Raw genomic sequence first — 23,211 nt, forward strand, 5'->3', positions numbered from 1 at the left:
GTTACAAAGCGCAAATTTCAACTCCAGCTTTAGGGATTTTTTTTTTGGGGGGGGGATCTTTTAGTAACACTTCATTGCTGCTTCCCGATGTTAAACAAGAGAAAGAAAATGAAAAAAAGGACAGCATTACCCAAACTACAATGCCCTGAGCACAGCAACGTAAACAACCAGATTGACTGTCGGGTCTTCCTCTAGGTGTGCACGTGCTGCAAGTCCGAGGCCCGCCGCGGCGAAGGTAAAGAAGTGAGTACGTGCTACCGGTACGAGGCCGGCCCCGGAATCGGTGGGACAGTGCGCATGTGCTGCAGGTCCTAGGCCAGCCCCGGAAGAGGTGGGGAAGGAACGTAAAAGGAGAGGGTTGGCACTATCCGTCAGCCTAAGCAGCCCACGTTCGGTTAGCAGTACCCATGCCATGGACGACCCCTCCCTTACACCTAGGACCGCTGCCTTACGGTCTGGCCGTAAACACTGCACCTTTGGATTCCCCGAGGGGCAAAGAGAACACGGGACCGGAAGCACCCTCTTCTCTCGCGGCTTTTCCGGGGGCAGAGGAAATTGGCGAAGCCCATTGGCTAGTGGGGAATCAGAAGCGGGTGAGTCACTCGGCCTGCGCGTGGGGCACTATGGGTGTTGTAGTTCCGGGCACCAGGGTCCAGTCTTTTAGAGAGAAATCTTGGAGTCCAGTGGGTACAGGGAAGCTGCTTGCACAGGGGAATCGGGTGGCTTTGTTCTGCTATTTCTTTTGGGTGAGACCTCGCTCTTTCTGTCTGCCTTCAGGGGCCTTCAATTTGTTCCATGCTTGAGGTTTCCCCCTTTATAAGCTCCCATCACATGCAGATCCCTTTTACAATTCCAAGCTGGCTCCAACTGGTCTTAAGTTCCTTGTCTCGGCTATCTTCCTCACATCCAGGCCCTGGAATCCTCCTTCATCCTTCTTTCTCCCGTGAGTACATTTTCTTGTCTCTGTCCTAGACAGAGCCCATCTTAACACTGCCCTTAGCCCATGAGGCATGCCAACGGCCCCAAGAAAAGGCTGTCACAGCAAATGTTTGTAGGCACAAGAAGATCTGAGTTTTCCACTTCAGCAGCCTTGCAGCTCACTTCTTTTTTGTTCCTCTTCTGATATTGCAATTGCCTCTTTTCTGATTCCACCTCTGTGTAGTCTCTCTTCTTAAGTCTGTTGGGCAACCTTGGTCATAGATGGTCCCTCTTTGGTCCTGTCAGTTTGTCTCTGGCCTCACATTTTGGTTATAGAACAGAGGGTGCACACATGAGCTGACTTATACGACAGAGAGGGGGAAATGAAAGAAACTGGGTAGAAAAAAAAGAATTCGCAGAACTAGGTTTTATAGAAGTCAGAAAAATATATGGTGCAAGTGGGGGAAGAGAGCAATCCTTTTCTTCTTGTACCTCCACAAACAGTTTAGTGCTGGCTGTGAGCAGGGCTCTGAGGGCTCCGTGCTGGGGATGCACTAGCCGGAAACCACCTAGATACTGGGGATCCAGTCCAGGAGGACACAGACATGCAGGTAAGCAACAGTGGAGGATGGCATCAATCTCTGTCCTACCTTCATGTGTGTTCCTCTGCTCATTCTCATCCTTCCCTCAGCTCATTCCAAAGTACTTTGCCTCTTCATATCTCCCTCTGTTCCATGTTCTTCTTTCCACTCCCAAGCTCCCTCTCCTCTTGTTCTGACCCAAGCCATTTCTTTTGTATCTTGCTGTTTTGTCACTTTGTGACACTAGAAGGTGTTGCAGGGAAAACCATGCTCATAGGGGATTTAGTAACACAGACTGCTCCATGCTTGGCCTTCATCATTGTGTGAGAAATGTCTATTAATCGTCATCTCATTCCAGGGCAATCTCTTAGCATTTATACACACTGCTTGGACTAGAATCACTTGCAGATCTTTTATACCAAATGCTCCAGAATCATGGAATGTCATGCAACCCAAATTGACTTAATTCTGCTGCCTATTGAGCGATGGAAGGAATCTGAGGTTTGAAGAGTTAATCTCATGGAGACAGTGGTCAGGAGGGACCCATTGATGTGTGATAAGAAGTAGAACCCTGCATGACTGGGGAAGAAAAAGCCTTAGCATTTTTTTTTTTGTAAAGCATGCCTTAATGGATTGACTGGGCTAGAACAGAAATATTACCTTTCAAAAGATATTTTTGAACTGTAAATTCAGCAATCGTTTTTTATTCCCCTAGTCTATTCTAAATTGTCTTATTGGAGGCAATGCAATAGGGGGTGGTGGTGGATAGATTTCCAAATAATAGATAATCTAATAACCAAGCTTATTTAAAGAATGCTCGCCACAGCTACTGAAGCCTGTGCATCCTAGAGCGTGTGTGCCACAACTACTGAGCCCATGCTCCACAACTACTGAAGCCCATGTGCTCTAGGGCCCACGTGCTGCAACTACTGAAGCCCGTGTGCTCTAGGGCCCACGTGCTGCAACTACTGAAGCCCGTGTGCTCTAGGGCCTGTGTGCCGCAACTACAGGGCTCTCATGCCGCAACTACTGAGCTTGCGTGCAGCAACTATGAGCCTGCACGCCTAGAGCCCATGCTGTGCAACAGGAGAAGCCACAGCAATGAGAAGCCTGTGCACTGCAAAGAAGAGTAGCCCCTGCTCGTTGCAACTAAAGAAAGCCCGCCCACAGCAATGAAGACCCAATGCAGCCACAAAAAGAAAAAAAAAAAAAGAAGAATGCTTTGCAATGCCTTTGGACAGTAGATTTACCTCTAGGATTGTTTATGACTAATACTACTTCACTTGCATTCCTTGAGAATGGGACACACCATAAAGAAGTGACATTTCATCTTCTATTATGCTTAAAATAATTCCCCTCTAAGTCCCTGCATCACCTGATCCCCAGTTACCTCTCTAATCTCACCTCCTACCCTCTTCCTTATGGTCACTCTACTCTAGCTACCCTGGCTTTATTGCTATTTCATAAACATGCCATGCACACTCCCTCTGCCTGGAATACTCTTTTTCAGGTAACTTGTTCACGGCTTTACTCAAATATTCATTTCATCAGAGAGGGCTTTTCTGATTACCTTATCTATAATAAAATAGAGCCTTTATTACTCTATCCCCGTATTAAGTAGTATCACTTCTTGAAAATATTATATATTTGTTTACTTGCTTATTGTCTGTTTCCCAGACTAGAAAATAAGCTCCATGAGAGTATGGTCCTAATCTGTTTCCTTAGTCCCTAGAACATGGTGTATAGAAAGCACTCAATTGTAGGATGAAAGGATTTAAAAGAAACATTTACAGAGCGCTTATTATGTGTAAGCCACTGTGTGTATAGTGAATAGTGTGGGATCTACAGAGACGAATAAGATAATAGTCCTTAACTTTGAACTATCTGCAGTCTAGAAAAACTATAGAATACTCTTAGGATCTTTCCTTAAATTGTAGCTAAGCCAAAGGTCATAAGTCTGAGGATTCAAGGTTACCTGTGGTGTATTTGGGATGTAGTATCATTTGTCCCATTTGGCATACTTCTGAACTGGCCTCTGTGCTGCTCTGTTATTTCTGGGACCACTTCCCACCATGTCCTTGTGTAGAAGGATGAGCCCGCCTAGTCAAAGAGCACACAAAAGTTGTTATTGCTTTACTTCTGTCTGGCCTCCTGGCTGCCAATCTCACTCCCCTTCTAGGGCATCCAGTTCACCACCACCAGAGTGGCTGTCACCAACCACAGGTCTTACCACATCTCCCATTTTAAGCCCTTCAGTTGGCAACTCCTTACTTGGCATTCCACGCACCCGCTTCTCCCCTCCCCTAATCTGACTCCTGTTTACCTCAACAGCTTTATCTTCCTCTGTGCTCTTCCTGACTTGATGATTCAGAAATATGAAATTTGCAGTTCCCTGACTATATTACTATTTTGTTTTTCTCTGTGTTGTTCTCTTTGCCTAGAATGCCCTTTCCCTTAATCCTTGCCTTACTACAGTGGTCTTTCACAACTCAGCTAGAGGAACACATCTTCCAAGAAGCTTTAACAGTTCTTCTCTCCTGCCCAGGATGGATGAGTTTCCTTTCCTATGTCCCACTCCTTTTCTCAGAACAAAACAACATGGCAGTACTCATTAATCTCTTTCTACTTACTAGATTGTAGGTCCTTTGAAGGTGGTCATGTGAAGGGCTTACTGCATGGTATTTAAGAGTACAGGCCTTGGAGTCAGTCAGACCCAGGTTTGAATTCCAACTCTGCTTGTTGGCCGTATGTCTTTGGGTCAGTCACATGACTCTTTGAGTCTGTTTCCTCTTCAGTACAATGATCTAATTGTACTCACCTTTGTATCCCCAGCTTCTGGTACCATGCTCAATTAATTCAACTTGGTTGTCTCTTTGTAGATTTCTTTTTTTTAATTTATCTTTTATCCAATAGCGATTTATTTATTCAAATTATTTATTTATTTATTTTATTTATTTTTGACTGTGTTGGGTCTTAGTTGCAGCATGCAGGATCTTTCTTTGCGGCATGCAAGCTTCTTGCTAGTTGTGGCGGTCAATTTTCTTTCTCTAGTTGTGGCGCGCAGGCTCCAGGGCACCGGGCTCTGTAGTTGTAGCATGCAGGTTCCAGAGCACCTGGGCTCTGTAGTTTGCAGCATGCAATGAAATTGAGAAATGAAATTGAGTTATCTGTAGTGAGGTGGATGGACCTAGAGTCTGTCATACAGAGTAAAGTAAGTCAGAAAGAGAAAAATAAATACACATATATATGGAACCTCAACCAGGCTCCCTGGTTGAGGTGTGCGAGTTCATTAGTTGTGGCACGTGGGCTTAGTTGCCCCATGGCATGTGGGATCTTAGTTTCCTGACCAGGGATTGAACCCTTGTCCCCTGCATTGTAAGGCGGATTCTTTACCACTGGACCACCAGGGAAATCCCTGTAGATTTCTTTCTTGTTTTTTAAAATGTAAATTTATTTATTTTATTTATTTTTATTCTTGGCTGTGTTGGGTCTTCATTGCTGTGCATGGGCTTTCTCTAGTTGTGGTAAGCGGGGGCTACTCTTCGTTGCAGTGCGTGGGCTTCTTATTGTGGTGGCTTCTCTTGCTGTGCAGCACGGGCTCTAGGTACAGGGGCTTCAGTAGTTGTAGCACGCAGGCTCAGTAGTTGTGGCTCGCGGGCTCTAGAGCGCAGGCTCAGTTGTTGTGACGCACAGGCTTAGTTGCTCCGCGGCATGTGGAATCTTCCCTGACCAGGGCTCAAACCCATGTCCCCTGCATTGGCAGGTGTATTCTTAAACACTGTGCCACCAGGGAAGCCCCTCTGTAGATTTCTTTATGTTCTCCTTCTCTGTTCATACAGGTTCAAGATGGCTGACTCCTGGTTATAAGAGCAGTAGGCCTGACCTGAGTGAGTGATGGGTGATTGTGTGTATGAGAGAGAGAGAGAGAGAGAGAGAGAGAGAGAGAGAGAGGAGGGAGGGAGGAAGGAAGAGGGAGAGAGAGAGAGAATATTAATGTGTCAGTAGGTTATATTGCACTCAATCTTGCTCCATTTGAGAGTTAAAAGTGGATAGTATGTGTCTAATTAGGGTCAGATGGTGGCAGTAGGAATGATGAATAGGTTTGGTCAAGCAAAATAAAAGATAAGACTGGGAAAGATTAAGCTTTCAAGCCTTTTACCTGCTTTTATACACTTCCAGTTTAAAACCCACAAAAACAACCAGATTTGAATATGGTTAATTAAATTGACATCTTAAATTTTAAGGTAGTTTTTATTTTGATTCATGGTATGGAAACTTTAACTTAGTCGTTACTTTTGTTTCAAAAAACTATGAGAGAAGGAGATTTCAGGTCTACAAGTTGTCATTTGGTTGATGCTCTGGTAGATCCACTTTAGAGAATGGGTTAACATCGCATATTAAAGTCTCATTTCAGCCTAGCTTTTAAAAAAATTCTGGTTGTAGAACTTCCAGAATCTTCTTTTTATGTCCTTCAAAGCATGACTTATGCAATAAAGCAAGTATTGTGCTTCTCTTAAAAGAATGTGGTTAATAAGAGTTGACAATGAAGCGAGTTGGGTCTCACGACCCCAACTATTCCTCCAAGATAATGCAAACACATTACATCACTGTTCTACTCCCTTATGATGCTTGAAAACTTACTGTACATATTCTTCTTAAAGATAATTCAGTGCAGTTTAAAATGGTGCCTAATTTCCTCAGAAGAAAACTGCTCACTTAAAACAATTAACCACTCTAAAGGCCCACCTCAGTTGACCTTTCTTCCTACCTGAATAAATTCTTTAAAAAAAAAAATAGAAAAACAGAGTTGGAACTTAACAGTTGAAAGTGGACCAAACATCATTTTGATTTTCTTCCTTTGTTTTGAATTCTTCAGAAGAAAAATGTTGGATTCTCCTAATAACTAATATAAGGCCTGTTATTCTTTATTTTTTTCTCAGGTCTAGATGCAGAATATTTCCAGGGTATCTGAGCATACTGAAACATTACAAGAAAGGTCAATAAGTGTTGCACAGCATCCAAACTGGAAAAAGTTCAGCAACAAGAAGGCAGTGAAAGATAAAGAAGGTACCACCAAGAAAAATGTGCCAGTGATTTCCCCTAAGATGTTCTTGTCTCAAAGAAGCAGTCCCAGGGGAATGGATTTGTATACACGTGAGTTTGGGAAGAGCTTCAGTTGGCATGCCATCCTTAGAGAATATACTTGAGGAGAAATCCATATATATATATATATATATATATATATATATATACATACATACATATATATATATGTGTGTGTGTGTGTGTGTGTGTGTGTGTGTGTGTGTGTGTGTCCAGTGTGGCAAAGCTTCCTTTAGAGCTTTCATTTCATACAGCACTAGAGTTCTCATTAGTGAAAAAGCCTATAAATATACTGAGTTTGACAAAAGTTCGGCCACATTCCACTCTCATTGAGCACTGGAGAAACCTCTACGTGTAATAACAGGGACTGTTTTCATTTGAGTCTCAGATCTCATTGTGTGTCAGAGAACACCTATTTTGTTTTTTAACATCTTTATTGGAGTATAATTGCTTTACATTGTTGTGTTAGTTGCTGTTGTATAACAAAGTGAATCAGCTATATGTATACATATATCCCCATATCCCCGCCCACATGCATCTCCCTCCCACCCTCCCTATCCCACCCTTCTAGGTGATCACAAAGCACTGAGCTGATCTCCCTGTGCTATGCGGCTGCTTCTCACTAGCTAGCTATTTTACATTTGGTAGTGTATATATGTCCATGCCACTCTCTCACTTCATCCCAGCTTACCCTTACCACTCCCCGTGTCCTCAAGTCCATTCTCTATGTCTGCGTCTTTATTCCTGTCCTGCCCCTAGGTTCTTCAGAACCATTTTTTTTTTTTAGATTCCATATATATGTGTATTTATTTTTCTCTTTCTGACTTACTTTACTCTGTATGACAGACTCTAGGTCCATCCACCTCACTACAAATAACTCAATTTCATTTCTTTCTATGGTTGGGTAATATTCCATTGTATATATGTGCCACATCTTTTTTATCCATTCATCTGTCGATGGACACTTAGGTTGCTTCCATGTCCTGGCTATTGTAAATAGTGCTGCAATGAACACTGTGGTACATGACTCTTTTTTATTTAAAATTAATTAATTTATTTTTATTTTTGGCTGCGTTGGGTCTTCGTTGCTGTGTGCGGGCTTTCTCTGGTTGTGGTGAACGGGGGCTACTCTTCGCTGCCGTGTGCAGGCTTCTCATTGCAGTGGCTTCTCTTGTTGTGGAGCACAGGCTCCAGGTGGATCAAAAAAGATCTTGCTGTGATTTATGTCAAAGAGTGTTCTTCCTATGTTTTCCTCTGAGAGTTTTATAGTGTCCAGTCTTACACTTAGGTCTCTAATCCATGTTGAGTTTATTTTTGTGTATGGTGTTAGGGAGTGTTCTAATTTCATTCTTTTACATGTAGCTGTCCAGTTTTCCCAGCATCACTTATTGAAGAGACTGTCTTTTCTCCATTGTATATCCATGCCTCCTTTGTCATAGATTAGTTGACCGTAGGTGCGTGGGTTTATCTCTGGGCTTTCTATCCTGTTCCATTGATCTATATTTGGGTTTTTGTGCCAGTACCATATTGTCTTGATTACTGTAGGCTTGCAGTAAAGTCTGAAGTCAGCAAGTCTGATTCCTCCATCTCTGTTTTTTTCCCTCAGGATTGCTTTGGCTATTCGGGGTCTTTTGTGTCTCTGTACAAGTCTTAACATTTTTTGTTCTAGTTCTGTAAAAAATGCCATTCTAATTTGATAGGGATTGCATTGAATCTGTAGATTGCTTTGGGTAGTATAGTCATTTGCACAATATTGATTCTTCCAAGCCAAGAACATGGTATATCTCTCCATCTCTTTGTGTCATCTTTGATTTCTTTCATCAGTGTCTTATAGTTTTCTGAGTACAGGTCTTTTACCACCTTAGGTAGGTTTATTCCTAGGTATTTTGTTCTTTTTGTTGCAGTGGTGATTGGGATTGTTTCCTTAATTTCTCTTTCTGATCTTTCATTGTTAGTGTATAGGAATGCAAGAGATTTCTGTGCATTAATTTTGTATCCTACAACTTTACCAAATTCATTGATTAGCTCTAGTAGTTTTCTGGTGGCATCTTTAGGATTCTCTATGTATAGTATCAGGTCATCTGCAAACAGTGACAGTTTTACGTCGTCTTTTCCAATTTGTATTCCTTTCTTTCTTTTTCTTCTCTGATTGCCGTGGCTAGGACTTCCAAAACTGTGTTGAATAATAGTGGTGAGAGTGGACATTCTTGTCTTGTTCCTGATCTTAGAGGAAATGGTTTCAGTTTTTCACCATTGAGAATGATGTTTGCTGTGGGTTTGTCATATATGGCCTTTATTATGTTTAGGTAGGTTCCATCTATGCCCACTTTCTGGAGAGTTTTTACCATAATGGGTGTTGAATTTTGTCAAAAGCTTTTTCTGCATCTGTTGAGATGATCATATGGTTTTTATTCTTCAATTTGTTAATATGGTGTATCAGATTGATTGATTTGCATATATTGAAGAATCCCTGCATCCCTGGGATAAATCCCACTTGATCATGGTGTATGATCCTTTTAATGTGTTGTTGGATTCTGTTTGCTAGTATTTTGATGAGGATTTTTGCATCTATATTCATTAGTGATGTTGGTCTGTAATTTTCTTTTTTTGTAGTATCTTTATCTGGTTTTGGTATCAGGGTGATGGTGGCCTCATAGAATGAGCTTGGGAGTGTTCCTTCCTATGCAGTGTTTTGGAAGAGTTTGAGAAGGATAGGTGTTAGCTCTTCTCTAAATGTTTGATAGAATTCACCTGTGAAGCCATCTGGCCCTGGACTTTTGTTTATTGGAAGATTTTTAATCACAGTTTCAATTTCACTACTTGTGATTGGTCTGTTCATATTTTCTATTTCTTCCTTGTTCAGTCTTGGAAGGTTATACCTTTGTAAGAATTGGTCCATTTCTTCCAGATTGTCCATTTTATTAGCATAGAGTTGCTTGTAGTAGTCTCTTAGGATGCTTTGTATTTCTGTGGTGTACGTTGTAACTTCTCCTTTTTCATTTCTAATTTTATTGATATGAGTCCTCTCCCTCTTTTCCTTGTTGAGTCTGGCTAAAGGTTTATCAATTTTGTTTATCTTCTCAAAGAACCAGCTTTTAGTTTTATTGATCTTTGCTATTGTTTTCTTTGGTTTTATTTCATTTATTTCTTCTCTGATCTTTATGATTTCTTTCCTTCTACTAACTTTGGGTATTATTTGTTCTTCTTTCTCTAGTTCTTTTAGGTGTAAGGTTAGATTATTTATTTGAGATTTTTCTTGTTTCTTGAGGTAGGATTGTATTACTATAAACTTCCCTCTTAGCACTGATTTTGCTGCATCCCATAGGTTTTGGATCATTGTGATTTTGTTGTCATTTGTTTCTACGTATTTTTTTATTTCCTCTTTGATTTCTTCAGTGATCTCTTGGTTATTTAGTAACGTACTGTTTAGCCTCATGTGTTTGTGTTTTTTACATTTTTTTCCCTGTAATTGATTTCTAATCTCATAGCGTTGTGGTCGGAAAAGATGCTTGATATGATTTCAATTTTCTTAAAATTACTGAGGCTTTATTTGTGACCCAAGATGTGATCTATCCTGGAGAATGTTCCGTGTGCACTTGAGAAGAAAGTGTAATCTGCTCTTTTTGGATGGAATGTCCTATAAATATCTATTAAGTCTATCCCATCTATTGTGTCATTTAAAGCTTGTGTTTCCTTATTAATTTTCTGTCTGGATGATCTGTCCACTGGTGTAAGTGAGGTGTTAAATTCCCCCACTATTATTGTGTTACTGTTGATTTCCTCTTTTATAGCTGTTAGCACTTGCCTTATGTATTGAGGTGTTCCTGTGTTGGGTGCATATATATTTATAATTGTTATATCGTTTTCTTGGATTGATCCCTTGATCATTATGTAGTGTCCTTCCTTGTCTCTTGTAACATTCTTTATTTTAAAGTCTACTTTACCTGATATGAGTATAGCTACTCCAGCTTTCTTCTGATTTCCATTTGCATGGAATATCTTTTTCCATCTCCTCACTTTTAGCCTGTATGTGTCCCTAGGTCTGAAATGGGTCTCTTGTAGGCAGCATATATATTGGTCTTGTTTTCATATCCATTCAGTGAGGCTTTGTCTTTTGGTTGGAGCTTTGGTTGGAGCATTCACATTTAAGGTAATTATCGATATGTATATTCATATTACCAGTTTTTAATTGTTATGGGTTTGTTTTTGTAGTTCCTTTTCTTCTCTTGTGTTTCCCACTTAGAGAAGTTCCTTTAGTATTTGTTATAGAGCTGGTTTGGTGGTACTGAACTATCTTAGCTTTTGCTTGTCTGTAAAGGTTTTGATTTCTCTGTCGAATCTGAATGAGATCCTTGCTGGGTAGAGTAATCTTGGTTGTAGGTTCTCCCCTTTCATCACTTTAAATGTATCATGCCACTCCCTTCTTGCTTGTAAAGTGTCTGCTGAGAAATCAGCTGTTAGCCTTATGGGAGTTCCCTTGTATGTTATTTGTTGTTTTTCCCTTGTTGCTTTCAATAATTTTTCTTTGCCTTCAATTTTTGTCAGTTTAATTACTATGTGCCTCAGCGTATTTCTCCTTGGGTTTATCCTGCCTGGGACTCTCTGTTCTTCCTGGACTTGGGGGCGGCTATTTCCTTTCCCATGTTAGAGAAATTTTTGACTGTAATCTCTCTAAATATTTTCTTGGGTCCTTTCTCTCTCTCTTCTCCTTCTGGGACCCCTATAATGAAAATTTTGTTGCGTTTAATACTGAGACCTATTAGGCTGTCTTCATTTCTTTTCATTCTTCTTTCTTAATGTGTTCTGTGGCAGTGAATTCCACCATTCTGTCTTCCAGATCACTTATCCGTTCTTCTGCCTCAGTTATTCTGCTATTGATTCCTTCTAGTGTAGTTTTCATTTCAGTTATTGTATTGTTCATCTCTGTTTGTTCTTTAATTCTTCTAAATGTTTGTTCTGTAATTATTCTAGGTCTTTGTTAAACATTTCTTGTATCTTCTGAATCTTTGTCTCCATTCTTTTTCTGAAGTCATGGATCATCTTTACTATCATTATTCTGTATTTTTTTTGGAAGGTTTCCTATCTCCACTTCATTTAATTGTTTTTCTGGGATTTTCTGTTGTTCCTTCATCTGGTACATAGCCCTCTGCCTTTTCGTCTTGTCTGTCTTTCTGTGAATGTGGATTTTGTTCCACAGGCTGCAGAATTGTAATACTTTGTGCTTCTGCTGTCTGCCCTCTGGTGGCTGAGGCTATCTAAGAGGCTTGTGCAAGCTTCCTGATGGGAGGGACTGGTGGTGGGTAGAGCTGGGTGTTGCTCTGGTGGGCAGAGCTCAGTAAAACGTTAATCCGCTTGTCTGCTGATGGGTCAGGCTGGGTTCCCTCCCTGTTGGTTGTTTGGCCTGAGGCAACCCAGCACTGGAGCCTACCTGGCTCTTTGGTTGGGCTAATGGTGGACTCTGGGAGGGCTCGTGCCAAGGAGTACTTCCCAGAACTGCTGCTGCCAGTGTCCTTGTCCCCACAATGAGCCACAGCCACCCCCCTACCCCCTCCACAGGAGACCCTCCAACACTAGCAGGTAGGTGTGGTTCAGTCTCCTATGGGGTCACTGCTCCTTCCCCCAGGTCCTAATGTGCACACTACTTTGCCTGTGCCCTCCAAGAGTCAAATCTCTGTTTCCTCGAGTCCTGTCAAAGTCCTGCATTCAAATCCCGCTAGCCTTCAACATCTGATTCTCTGGGAATTCCTCCTCCTTTTGCCAGACCCCCAGGTTGGGAAGCCTGACATGGGGCTCAGAACCTTCACTCCAGTGGGTGGACTTCTGTGGTATAAGTGTTCTCCAGTTTATGAGTCACCCACCCAGCAGTTATGGGATTTGATTTTATTGTGATTGCACCCCTCCTACCATCTCATTGCAGATTCTCCTTTGTCTTTGGATGTGGGGTATCTTTTTTGGTGAGTTCCAGTGTCTTCCTGTCAATGATTTTTCAGCAGTTAGTTGTGAATCCAGTGCTCTCGCAAGAGGGAGTGAGTGCACATCCTTCTACTCTGTCATCTTGAACCTAGTGGAGTTAAATATATCTTAACTTTTGTCAATTGTAACCCCAGAGAATATGTCCCATATGTGTTCTATTTTTACAGTAGGAGCTCCTAGGCTCATGATAGAAAAATGCAGTCTTAGAGCCTACACTGACTTTTAACATAACTGCATCCTTTTCTTCTTTCTTTTCCTTTTACCCAGCAGGAGATAACTGTGGGAAAAACCAGATCAGTTATAGACAAAATAAAGAAACTCTAATTTTCTTTGCAATTTGGCTACAATTTAAACACAATAAGCAATTTTCTGGCTAGGATATGAAAGGATGTAGAAAATCTTTGTTCCCATGGTAACACCAAAAATTTAGATACTATAAAACTTGTAGTTATGTATGAAACTATTGAAGAGAAGTGGATGTAAGAAAATCCCAGATGGACTGATATTCAGAGACAGGACTTCTTTATACATGACTATCAAAAATGGCAGTGTCTGGAGGCAACGTTGGAGAAGAAAGCCTGCCAAGATTGAGATAGATGAAAGATTAACAATGGTGGGAACAGGTTTGAGAGACTGGAGTCTAGAAGACTGTCAAATGCAGCAATATTTACTCGGACTAACAATTATCCCTGGCTTACCACTCCAGTTTTGCTGAGTAAAGGGCAGTGATTGTGGACCTAGTCTAGAGAATACATGAGACTAGATGATATACTCTAGTCTCATGTATTCGCAAGGTGCCTAGTACAAAGGGCTCTTCTACCATGGGTTCAAAAGATGAAACTGAGTTCCAACTCCCATCAGATCCCAGGATTAAACATTGATAAGATCAAAGAAATTGGACTTAGGCAGGAACAGCTGTGGCACTGGGAGGAAGGCTAACCAGAGATGAAGCCAATATTAAAAATTGTTGCCTTAGGCCAAGATTAACTTGATACATGGTGATATCTGAATAAACACATTTTCACTTTAGTAGCCACATACTGGAATGAGATTGCACATTCTTGGAAATAAATATAAAGCAAAAGAGTTGCATAATTAAATCTCCACTGCTATCTATAAACAATGTCCAATATATCATAAAGCACTGTGAAATATGTGATGAAAATGGAACACATAAAAAGAAACCAAAGAAACATATCCACAGAAATGCAGATACTGGAATTAGCAGGAAAAAAAGCTTAAAACTAGTATTATAAATATATTTGGCTTGTGTCACTGGCTTGGGCTAGCTCTGTCCCTCAAGTAAAGATCACTGCTCCTCTCAAATGGACTGACTCTGTATGGCTCTTTCTCATTCCAGGTTCCAGTAACAACCCCCTCTCCTTGGTCATTAATGCATTTTGGTAGAAATAATGGCTACCAAAAAAAAAAAAAAAAAACCCTCACAAAAGCAAAGCCTTTACAGGTAAATTTTTTTTTAATTTATTTTATTTTATTTATTTTTGGCTGCATTGGGTCTTCGTTGTGCACAGGCTTTCTCTAGTAGCAGCGAGTGGGGGCTGCTCTTCATTGTGCGGGCTTCTCTTTGCAGTGGCTTCTCTTGTTGTGGAGCACAGGCTCTAGGCACGCGGGCTTCAGTAGTTGTGGCATGCAGGCTCAGTAGTTGTGGCTCGCAGGCTCAGTAGTTGTGGCTCATGAGCTTAGTTGCTCCGCAGCATGTGGGATCTTCCTGAACAAGGGCTTGAACCCATGTCCCCTGCATTGGCAGGCGTATTCTTAACCACTGCACCACAAAGGAAACCCCCTTTACAGGTAAATTTTAACAACTGACTTCTCAATTAGTTTTTACCACATATAATTTTTTCATATGAAAAAGAATTGATCCCAATGAGTATACTTTTAATAAAAATATAAAGTTGGGAAACAATAATTTATTTAATTGTGGTTTTAGAATAATGAAATTAAATTGGCTTAATGGAATTTACTTGGTATACTTTCTCATAGATATTTTAATTTGAAGATTTAAGTAGAGCAACTCTCAAAAGCTGGAGGAAATAGGATTTTTAGACTACAAATGCAACATAGAGATCTCATTTAAGGCTGACTGTAACTATGGGAAAAAATATGGAGGAAGTAACTCAGAGTCAGATAAAATCCTACACTTACAGCAGTCTTGTTACAAAGTTCCCCACATTAATGTAGTTTACTTACAAGGTACCAAATTGAGTTTGCCTGCTCCTCTTAAAGTGGTGGGTTAAGATGTGTCCCAACAGATGAACAGCTCTTACTGCAGGTGACTGTCCACATCAGGCACTGGGTTTTTGATTCAGAATGGAGGGAAGCTTAGCTACATAGAATTTTCAGAAGAATTTCATTTTAGACACCTGAGAAGCTGTAACTTGGTGCTTGTGAATGTCTATATTTCACCACTAGATGTCACCGGGAGATAAGCAGTTACTGACCAGACTGTAGCTTATTGGAAGTTTACTTATGAAAAAAATTGATCGATTTTGTGAATATATTTTTTGTTTGTTTGCTCATAAAAACCTGGTAGTATCAGACACCTCTTATGACCTGCATCACATCTTCTAGCCCTCTATTTTTTTCCCCAGCCATTGCTAAGGCAACTGGTTAGAGAGCCTAACTTGATCTGCACTGGGTATCTTGCATTTTTGCGCTAAGGCTTTTCTCACGATGTGGTTGGAACACCTGTGAGCAGCTGCTTATCACGCTTGGATGCTCAAAACTGTAAGTGTGTGGGAATTAACACTCCTCGGGGCAATCCTTGACGCTTAGGGGACAGGGGTCATGGGTATGCGCTCCCCTCATCTGCCTCAGGCTGAGAACACTGAGCCACAGGCTGCAGGATTCATCAGAGGGTTCCAGTGGGATCAGATCCTAGTTTTCCATAGTGGTGGCCAATCTGATAACACACCATTTTACTGGCTTTCTATCCTTTCCTGTTTTACTGAGTGTCCCACTCCTAATACCTGGCATCATGCCCCTAAATAAAGTCTTACCTATAAAGCTCCCTTTGTCATTGCAGTGTACTTTGACTTTCTCTCCTTTCCTATTTTAGATCTGCTTTCCTGAAGGGACACAAGCACAATCCACTACCCTGATAAAGAATATTTTCAGCCCCCAGAAATCTCCCTCTTGGTTCCACTTCCCAGATAACATCTTTTAAGGACAACAAATACTCTGATCTCCATGTCCAGAGTTTAGTTTTGATTCTGTTTTTGAACTTCATGTTACTAGAATCATACAGTAAGACTTATTTTGTGTCTGCCTTCTCTCACTCAACATTATTTTTGTGATTTTATTCATGTTGCGACATGCAGCAGTAATTTATTATTTTTCATTGCTGTGTAGTATACCATTGTGTGAATATACCAAAATTTATTCATTCTACTCTGGATAGAAATTCAAATTATTTCCAGATTTTAGGTGTGTTGGGCAATGCAGTTTTGAACATTTTTGTACATGTTTTTTGTGAATATAAACACTCATTTCTCTTGGAATATACATGTAAATGAAATCCTGGGTCACAGGTTATATATAATTTTTACATTCAATAAATAATGACAAACAGGTTTTCATAGTGTTTATACCAATCTACCTTCTATCTTATCCACATCCTAATTCATATTTGATATATTAACCCTTTTAATTTTAACCCTTCTGGCGTGGGTGTAGAGCATCCAATTGTTATTTTGGCTCATGTTTCCCTGTTGACTAATTGTACTTAACATATTTTCATATGCCTTTGAGCTATTTATATACACTCTTTTGTGAAGTACCAGTTTAAGGTTTTAGCTATTTGTGTGTGTGTGTGTGTGTGTGTGTCTGTGTGTGTGTGTGTGTGTGTGTGTGTGTGTGTGTGTCTGTGGTGGGGAGGGGATTCAGTCTTTTAATTGTTGAATTGAAGTTCTTTATAATTTCTGTATACAAATCCTTTGTTGGATATGCATTGTGATATTTTCTACAAGTCTTGGTTTACTCTTCACTCTCTTAAAGTTGTATTTTGATGAAAAGGATTTCTTGTTAATGGGATACAGTTTATTGACATTTTTCTTTATGACTTTTGTTCTACTCTTGTAATTTATTTACCCCTACCCCAAGGTCATGAGATATTCTCCTTAATCTATGGTTCTCAAACTCGAGTGGACATCAGAATCATCTGGAAGGCTTTTTAAAGTGTATCTTGTTGGGACCCACCTCCAGAGTTTCTAATTCTTTAGGTCAGGGAAGAGGCCCAAGAATCTGCATTTCTTATGACTTCCAAATGATGCAGATTCTTCTGGTCTGAGGATCCCACTTTGCAAGCCTCTGTACAATTTTATCTTTGAGAAGCTTAACTACTTTACTTCTTACATTTGTATCTATAATATACCTGGATTTGATTTTTGTGTACAGTGTGAAATGGGGTAAAATTGTATTTTTTCAATGTTAGTTAATTGCTTAATAACACTGATACGCAGTACCAGTTGTGTTGTAATTTCAGTGTCCATATGTAAGTATATGGGTCTGTTTCTGGACTCATTCTGATCCTTTCTTCTATAAGTCTATCCTTGCACCAATGCAATGTAGTAAAGTAATCTTATTTACTCTAGGTTTATACTAAATCTTGATACTAGAGTGACTCTTCCTACTTTTCTCTTCTTTAAGCACATCTTGTGAAAGGAGAGGAAAAATATAATGTTGATTTTTGGGCTTAATAAAGAAAAGTTAGACTTATTTCTACATGTTAAAAAACAGAGATGTCTATTTAAGTGTAAACACTGGGGCAACAATTATTAATAAGAAAACAATACAAAATTATAGACCTTTTGGAAGTTAGAGGTTACTTTCATAAGCCATAGCAACAGTCTCTGAAGTCTAGACATCTATAGGGCACCTCTGTTAGAAAAACAAATTTGAAAGTCAGTAAGACTTTGAAAAGTGAAAGAGGTAAAGTGAAGATTTTGAAAGTGAATATATCCTGTGTTATGGGCTGAATTGTGTCTCCCTAAAATTCATATGTTGGAGCCCTAATGCCCGGCATCTCAGAATGCAGCTGTATTTGGAGACAGGGCCTTTGGAAAGGTAATTAAGTTAAGATGAGGCTGCTAGGGTGGCCCCTAATCTAATCTGAGTGGTATCCTTATAAGAAGAGGAAATTCATACACACAAAGAGTCAAGAGGATGTGCATGCACAGAGGAAATATGGTCTGAGCACATTGATGTGAGAAGATGGCCATCTACAAGCTGAAGAGAGAGACCTCAGGAGGAAGCAAATCTGCTGACACCTTGATCTTGGACTTCTGGCCTCTAGAACACTGAGAAATACATTTTTGTTGTTTGAGTCTCCCAGTCTGTGGTAGCTGTTATGGCAACACTAGCCAACTAATACATCCGGTGTTGGCAAAGTTTCTTTTAGGTGATTAGCCATTAGGCAAGGTAGACAAGTAAACAAGCATATAACGACCATAGCAGGATAATAATTAAACTTTTAGGCAGCATTTTCAGAACATATGAGGGAAAATCAAAGTCTTCTTAAAATAGTTTTCGTAGAGGATGCTCTTAAGGAGAATTCTTGAGTAAACACATAGCAAAGAATGGTTTCACCTACTTTCTATCTGATTATGTGTCCCTAAAAAATAAACTGGGAAAAAACGATATTAAATGTAATTGGCACGAGAAGAGGCACCTAATAGGTGTGTTGACTATTATCCTTCTTATGTAGTGATTCTGAAACAGGTGCGAACCATTAAGCAGCATGGCCAAGAAAATGTTCTCTGACTGTCCAAGATTCTCATCAGCTTCTTATGGAAGAGTTAAAGTTGATATCTAACACACAAGGTGTTAGATGGGTGCTCATTATGTAGGTTCAACCTTCTTGATATCTTCATCAATTTCTGAATTAAAAACCACTTGAAATATTCTCATGGGTATATAGTCTCACTGCCTCAGTCCTAGATGATTATTGAAGTCAATATTTGGGGCTCTGAGTGAGCAAGGCCATGTAAGCAGTACAAATATAGATAAAGTGGATTTAATGAGGCTCATTCCACCCCTGTACTTAGAATCATCAACCTCTACATTTATGGTTGGTGCACAACACTCTAGATTTATGGTTGGTTTACATGTTTCTTTTTCTAGAGTGTGAGCTTCTGTCTTCTACACTTTCTCATCTTAGTGTTCAGCATGTCCCTTGGTATTTATTGAATATTGATTAAATTATTAAGAAAAAACTGAAATCTAAGAGAAAGGAACTTTGCTTTAAATTGATTTATATTCTAAGTTACCTACATCTTTGAGCTGCTTTCTTCACTATAAAAGATTAAGATTATTTTTCAAATCATTAATTTGTTTGGAGCTTTTGTTTTTAATGAATCTAAAGATTTATGCCTTTTATTAATTCTGGAAAATTCCCAACCATTACTTCTTCAAATATTTCCTCTTCTCATTATGTGTTTTGTCTCCTAATGAAACTTCTATTGGGCTTATACTGGATTTCATGTTAGTCTTCATATCTCTTAACTTCTTTTTTTCATATTCAAGTCTTTAGTGCTTTAGTGCTGTATTGCATTGTAGGAAATTCTTCAGATATCCATATATATATATATATATATATTTTTTTTTTTTTTTTTTTTTTTTTTTTGCGGTACGCGGGCCCCTCACTGTTGTGGCCTCTCCCGTTGCGGAGCACAGGCTCCGGACGCTCAGGCTCAGCGGCCATGGCTCACGGGCCCAGCCGCTCCGCGGCATGTGGGATCTTCCCGAACCGGGGCACGAACCCGTGTCCCCTGCATCGGCAGGCAGACTCCCAACCACTGCGCCACCAGGGAAGCCCCTAGATATATTTTAAAAGTGCTTTCTCTCTCTCTCTCTTTTTTTTTTTTTGGCTGTGTTGGGTCTTTGTTGCTGTGCGTGGGCTTTCTCTGGTTGCGGCAAGCGGGGTCTACTCTTCGTTGCGGTGCGCGGGCTTCTCATTGCAGTGGCTTCTCTTGTTGCGGAACCCGGGCTCTAGGCGTGCGGGCTTCAGTAATTGTGGCTTTTACTGGAAAAGATTTGCTGTGAGGGGCGAGAAGCACACAGACCAGATTCCTGAAGCCAGAAAGGCAAGCAAAAAACTTGAAGCAGAGAGGGAGAGAAAATGAGGTCAGTAAAAGGCAAATGGTTATAAGAGGCAGTGGATTTCTCTAGCAGGGAAGTTGAAGTTTCTGTTGGTGGGGAGGGGAATGTAAGATGACTGTGTGAGACCATGTGGGGAGGGGAGCTCACATCTGTGTCCTGAGGAGGCAGGAATTCAAGAGCTGTGATGGTGTTTGGAGGAGCACCAAGTAAGAGCTGTTAGAAAGGACATGAGAATGCTGGTGGTCTAAGCACCAAAGAGTCAAGTCCTGAGCAATGAGTCAAGAAGGATCCCCAGGCTGTCTGGTGACCCAGGGAAGAATGCTGGACTCCCCTAGGATAGCTAGGGTATCCTGCCATCTTAAATTCTTTTTTTTTAATTAGTTTTTATTGGAGTATAGTTGCTTTACAATGTTGTGTTAGTTTCTGCTGTACAGCAAAGTGAATCAGCTATACGTATACATATATCCCCTCTTTTTTGGATTTCCTTCCCATTTAGGTCACCACAGAGCACTAAGTAGAGTTCTCTGTGCCATACAGTATGTTCTCATTAGTTATCTATTTTATACAGAGTATTAATAGTGTATATATGTCAATCTCAATCTCCCAATCCATCCCACCTGCCCTCCCCCTTGGTATCTTATGTTTGTTCTCTACGTCCGTTTCTCTATTTCTGCTTTTCAAATAAGATCATCTGTACCATTTTTCTAGATTCTACACATATTCACTAATATATGACCCATCCAAGTTTTCTCCTCTGGGGTTTCCTGATACAGGGAGCACATAATTATCAGTGACCTGTATAACCACTTCCTTCTCTCCCAATTCTTTTCTTCTATTTTCCTGGTCATGGTCACCTTCCCCCCACCCACATTTTATCCCTTGATGTTGGCATCCAGTTCTGCTCTTTCTCAGCTCCCCGTGTTCTCAGTATTCCTCAGCCAGCTCCTGAGAAGCCCCTGTCTTCCCCTCCTTCAGATCTGTCCTTTTCCGACGTAGCTGAGTGTACATTCAGGAGTGGAGCTGCTTGGGATGCTGCAGATCCACAGTGGGGCCACGACTCAAGTACCAGCTGCTTCCTGCTCCCTGGTGAGGATCAACTCTGCCCACAGGAGCTGAGCTGAACACCTTGTGGCTCTGCTCCACTTCTCTTTCCAGTCCTCCTCCCCCACCCCTCCTAGCCTCTTCCTCTCCTGTACTTCCTCCTCCATCTGCTATGTCCCTTGGTGTCTCTGCCCAGCTCCCAACCTCTTGGTCCCAGACTAACTTAGTTAGTTAACTCTCTTTTCTCTTCTTCCCGCTCAAACTCAAACTGCCTTCTCCTCAGTTTTCCCCAGTCATGGTGAAGGGTATAAGCACTGGTGGCTACATAATTTTGGGGTCCTGTACAAAATGTAAATGTGGGGCCTCATATTTAAAAAGCAAGAAAAAGTGCTTTCAATGGTTCTAAAGTATAAACCTATTTCCTTTCTTTTGAAGTCAGCTCCCTTCTCTCTCTCTCTCTCTCTCTCTCTTTCAACCTATCTTTGTGTACTTTTTTTGGTTTGTTTGTTTTAATTCGCTAGTGTCACTGTCTCTTGGGCAAAAGAATTCATAGGGCGAGTGCAGACCCTCTTAGGCACCTGGGGGCTTCCCTCTCCTTGCTTTTTTTGTGTGTTTTTAATAACTTTCATCCAAATGCAGACATCTTGTGTACAACAATAGACACTGAGGTAAAGAGTGTTTTTATCTTTATTTTCTTGGCTTCAAAGTGAACTTGTCTTTTTTTTTTTGCTAAGCATCAAGTGTGTCTATTTCAGTCAGTGAGTTAGGAGTTAACTGGGTTTGTGTGTTTTGTTGTTGTTTCAACAGCCTTCAAATTCCTCTGGCATTACCTTGTTTGTACAGTAGGACTATTTGCTAAAGAGTTTTTCTTAATGTCTGCCTCACTCTCAGGCTTCGATACTTCCTTTGTGAGGTGCCTCAAGGTTTATGGTCATGCTGCTGCCTCTCTTGCAGCAGTAGAATGTTCCTATTACTCTATGCTTGCTCACCTGCTTGGGACGGAGAGTAGGGGCATTATCTTTATTCTGACTCAGTCTCATTATTAAGCATTGTCTTTCAGTTTTAGGGCTTGGGCCTCCTAAGTGTTCCTGCCTTCCTCTCAGCAGTATGGAACCTCTAATAGTTGAGGACAGGATGTTTTATTGTCCCTTCCCCACTTTTTCCTCTTTCTCCAATTGCTGTGTGTCTTCACCCGTGCCCTGAAGACAGCAGAGCTTTTTGCCCTCCTCCACTGTCCTCCTCTCCCTCACCAGGTTAAGGTTTTTTTCTGTGTGGGAGATAGTGGAGAAAGATCTGGTTGGGACTTCCTGCCTTTCTCAGATCTCTGGGCTGTGCCGCGAGGAAGGATTTCTCTGGCCTATATCCTTGATTCCAATCTTTCAGGAGCCCCTGGTGAGGTCCATGGAAAAATCCTAGAGATATAAGTGAATTTCCCTTATCTGTGACTCTTAGGGGTTCTATATACTTATGCTAGACTTTAGGAATTTATTAACAATTTTAGCTGAATTATTCTTCCTGGCTTATGTAGCATCTGGCATCTGTCCCAAGTAAGCAATGCATCTCCTATTTCCTTGGAGGAATCTTTCCTTAAATTCTGGGTTAATTGGTTGCCCTGATACTTCAGTGCTGTGATGGTTTCAAGAAAAGTTGTGATTTTGGTTATCCAGCTTTTAAAATTACAAGTATTCAAGTGAAGCTCTTTCCAGCTTTCTATGTTCTAATTTTAACTGTGCAAAAAATGTTTTTCCTTGAATTAGCCTGAGATAATTTTTGTTTACTTATACACCAATAAATAACAAAATAAATAGCCTAAATACATTTATCTGGGTGATAAATAGAATAAAAAAATATTTAAGAGACTTTAAACAGTTATAAACACCATGAAAGAGGAAGGTCAGCATGTCCAGCAGAGACCAGTGTATGATAAGGCAGGCATGGAACATTCAAGCAGGACCAATGAGAAGAGAATCTTGGATAAATAACCCCAGAATATTCTATTAACTTCACTTCCCACATATTCTCACTGCTTTCTTATTATAAATGTTGACCTAAAACAAATAGACGACCAGATATTTCTCCAGCAAAATTGGGTTTATTCAGGATGAGCAGAGAATTGCAGTTTGGCATCTGCAATCATGATGAGTCACGTAAAAGCTTGAGAACCCCCACTTGGGGCCTCTGACACTATTTAATTGAGGGTTTTATTTATTAACTTTTTACATTAGTAATAGTACATTTATAGCAGGACCCTTTGTAAACTTCATGCTTATTAGCATATATTTTAATTCTAAGTAAAACTCTAAAGTTTCTCATTTCATCAAGTAGGATCACAAGTAATGGTTTCTGATTTTTTTTTAATCATCTTTATTGGAGTATAATTGCTTTACAATGGTGTGTTAGTTTCTGCTTTATAACAAAGTGAAGCAGTTATACATACACATATATCCCCATATCTCTTCCCTCTTGCGTCTCCCTC

The 23,211-nt window shown here is 40.4% G+C and overlaps 1 protein-coding gene across 5 annotated transcripts in view; it reads left to right on the forward strand.

Annotated features, from left to right (window-relative positions):
* Positions 1 to 210: 210 nt before the first annotated feature.
* The window catches only part of LOC307187658 (T-cell surface glycoprotein CD1b-2-like), a 41,200-nt gene continuing 18,199 nt past the window's right edge, over positions 211 to 23,211 (forward strand). For 2 of the 5 annotated variants that reach the window (XM_079924039.1, XM_079924041.1), the window contains exons 1-2: positions 501 to 593; positions 6,440 to 6,653. In XM_079924039.1, coding sequence (XP_079780165.1) covers positions 6,446 to 6,653 — 208 coding nt within the window. In that variant the 5' untranslated portion in view covers positions 501 to 593; positions 6,440 to 6,445. Of the gene's footprint in view, positions 594 to 1,058; positions 1,530 to 6,439; positions 6,654 to 23,211 lie in introns of those variants that run through there. The other 3 variants (XM_079924043.1, XM_079924040.1, XM_079924042.1) reach the window with 3 other exon arrangements.

The sequence above is a fragment of the Stenella coeruleoalba genome (assembly GCF_951394435.1).
Source record: "Stenella coeruleoalba genome assembly, chromosome: 1".
NCBI lineage: Eukaryota > Metazoa > Chordata > Mammalia > Artiodactyla > Delphinidae > Stenella > Stenella coeruleoalba.